Source organism: Nothoprocta perdicaria, unplaced genomic scaffold (assembly GCF_003342845.1).
Source record: "Nothoprocta perdicaria isolate Ctin4 unplaced genomic scaffold, notPer1 scaffold_886, whole genome shotgun sequence".
NCBI lineage: Eukaryota > Metazoa > Chordata > Aves > Tinamiformes > Tinamidae > Nothoprocta > Nothoprocta perdicaria.
Window position 1 is genome coordinate 5,645 of NW_020456183.1, and position 2,880 is coordinate 8,524.

The following is a 2,880-nucleotide window of genomic DNA, read 5'->3' on the forward strand; positions in this document are numbered from 1 at the left end:
CGCAGGGAAACACTACGGCGTCTACAGCTGCGAGGGCTGCAAGGGCTTCTTCAAGCGCACGATCCGCAAGGACCTGACGTACACGTGCCGCGACAACAAGGACTGCGTCGTGGACAAGCGGCAGCGCAACCGCTGCCAGTACTGCCGCTACCAGAAGTGCTTGGCCACCGGCATGAAGCGCGAGGGTACCCGCGGCGCCTACAGGCGGCGCCTACAGGCGGCGGGCGGCGGGCGCGGGTGGTGGGTTCGGGTGTAGGTGGTGGGTGCAGGCGCTGGGAGCGGGTAGGGGTGGTGGATGCAGGTGTTGGTGGCTGATACAGGTGACAGATACAGGMGGTTGTGGATACAGGTAGAGGATACAAGCGGCAGATACAGGCAGTAAATGCCGGCGGTTGTGGTGGATACGCGTGGTGGATGCAGGTGTTGGTGGTTGATACAGGTGGCAGATACAGGCAGTTGTGGTGGATGAAGGTGATGGGTACAGGCGGCGGATGCCAGCGGTTGTGGTGGATATGGGTGGTGGATGCAGGTGCTGGTGGCTGATACAGGTGGCGGATACAGGCGGTTGTGGATACAGGTGATGGATACAGGCGGCAGATACAGACAGTAGATGCCGGCGGTTGTGGTGGATGCAGGTGCTGGGGGTCCATACAGGTGGTGGGTACAGGCGGTTGTGATTGATACAGGTGGAGGATACAGGTGGAAGTTACAGGCAGTAGATGCCGGCAGTTGGAGTGCATGCAGGCAATGGATACAGGTGTTGGTGGTTGATGTAGGTGGCAGATACAGGTAGTTGTGGTTGATACAGGTGGAGAATACAGGTGGTAGATACAGGCAGTAGATGCCAGCGGTTGTGGTGTATACAGGTGGTGGATGCAGGTGCTGGTGATCAATGCGGGTGGTGGATACGGGTGGTTGTGGTGGATACAGGCAATGGGTACAGTTGATGGATACAGGTAATGGATACAGGCGGTAGATGTAGGCGATTGTGGTGGATACAACTGGTGGATGCTGGTACAGGTGGTGGATGTAGGCAGTTGTGGTGAATACAGGCGATGGGTACAGGCGGTGGATGCGGATGAAGATAGTAGATAAGGGGGTTGTAGTGGATGGTAGTGCTGGGTACAGGTGGTGGCAGATACAGGCGGTGACGGTGGATGGGGTGATGGAAACAGGTGGTGGTAGTGGGCAAAAATGGTGGTGGTGGATAGGAGTGGTGGATACAGGTGGTGGGTACAGGTGGTAGATGTGGGTGGTGGTGTCTACAGGTGGCAGATAGAGATGCGGGTGATGGTGGTAGTTACAGGCAGCAGTAGTGGTTACAGGTGGTGGTGATGGGTACAAGGGATGGTGATGGATGCAGGTGGCAGATATAGGACCTGGTAGGTATGGGTGGGGTTGGTTACAGGGAACAATGATAGATACAGGTGGTATCCATCCACCTGTATCCATCACAGGGGTAGATACAGGCAGCAGGGAGTAGAGATGGTGGTGATGGAGACAGCTCATACGCACAGAATGGTGTTGGATACAGGTAGAGAGGATAGATACAGACTATGGTAGTTGATACAGGCGGCGGATACAGGCAACAATGCCAGATTCGGGTGGCAGTGGCAGATACAGGTGTCAGGGACAGGCGGCAGTGACAGGTTTAGGTGGTGGTGGTGGATACAGGTGGTGGATACAGGTAATCATGGCAAGTACAGGCAGTGGACATGGGTGGTAGTGACAGATGCAGCTGGTGGTAGATACAGGTGGCTGCACGTAACGGCTACAGATGACAACAATAGGGTGGTGAATAGCGGTTGCAGCGGCGGATACAGGTGGTGGATATGAGTGGCAATGACAAATACAGGCGCCAGCACCAGATCTACGTGGCACTAATGGACACGGGTGGCAGTGGGAGATAGGGGTGGTGCATATGGGTGACAGGGGGCGGCTCTGGGTGGCCGTGGCAGCTACAGGTGATGACAGCGGCTACAGGCGATGGCTACAGGTGACGGTTACAGGCGGCAGCAGCAGATCCAGGTGGTGGTGATGGACACGGGTGGCAGTGGTGGATAGGGGTGGTAGATCTGGGTGCCTCTGGGGGATGGCAGCAGCTACAGCCACCAGCAGCTACAGGCGGTGGTTACAGCTGACGCCTACAGGCGGCGGTAGCAGATTTAGGTGGTGCTGATGGACRCAGGTGGCAGTAGGGGATATGGCTGGTGGATACAGTGGATCTGGGTGGCTCTGGGTGGCGGCAGCAGCTACAGGCGGCAACGTTGGCTACAGGCGGCCGCTACAGGTGATGCCTACAGGCGGCAGCAGCAGATCCAGGTGGTGCTGATGGACACGGGTAGCAGTGGATGCAATGGATCTTGAGTGGTTCTGGGTGGTGGCAGCAGCTACAGGCGGCGCCGGCGGCTACAGGCGGCCGCTACAGGCGCCCGTGTCCCCTCAGCGGTGCAGGAGGAGCGGCAGCGGGGCAAGGACAAGGACGGCGACGGTGACGGCGGCGCCAGCGCCAACGAGGAGATGCCCGTGGAGAAGATCCTGGAGGCCGAGCTGGCCGTGGAGCAGAAGTCGGAGCAGAGCGTCGACGGCGCCGCCTCGGTGAGCGCGGGCGACAGGCAACCCCGCCGAAACACCCGGGCGTTCACGGCGCCCGCCGCGGCGGGGGGGTGCCCGCGTCACCCCGCTGACCCCCCCCCGCCCCGCTCGTCACCAGCCCAATGACCCGGTGACCAACATCTGCCAGGCCGCCGACAAGCAGCTCTTCACGCTGGTCGAGTGGGCCAAGCGCATCCCGCACTTCTCCGAGCTGCCCCTGGACGACCAAGTGATCCTGCTGCGCGCCGGTCAGGCCTGGGGGGTGTTTGGGGGGGCGTTTGGGGC

General features: G+C 59.9%; 1 protein-coding gene across 1 annotated transcript in view; it reads left to right on the forward strand.

Annotated features, from left to right (window-relative positions):
• Positions 1-2,880, forward strand: part of LOC112958555 (retinoic acid receptor RXR-beta-like) — a gene marked incomplete at its 3' end in the record, with an annotated part of 9,806 nt that overhangs the window by 2,682 nt on the left and 4,244 nt on the right. Inside the window, exons 2-4 of the mRNA XM_026052421.1 lie at positions 6-185; positions 2,447-2,598; positions 2,714-2,843. Coding sequence (XP_025908206.1) covers positions 6-185; positions 2,447-2,598; positions 2,714-2,843 — 462 coding nt within the window. The remainder of the gene's footprint in view (positions 1-5; positions 186-2,446; positions 2,599-2,713; positions 2,844-2,880) is intronic.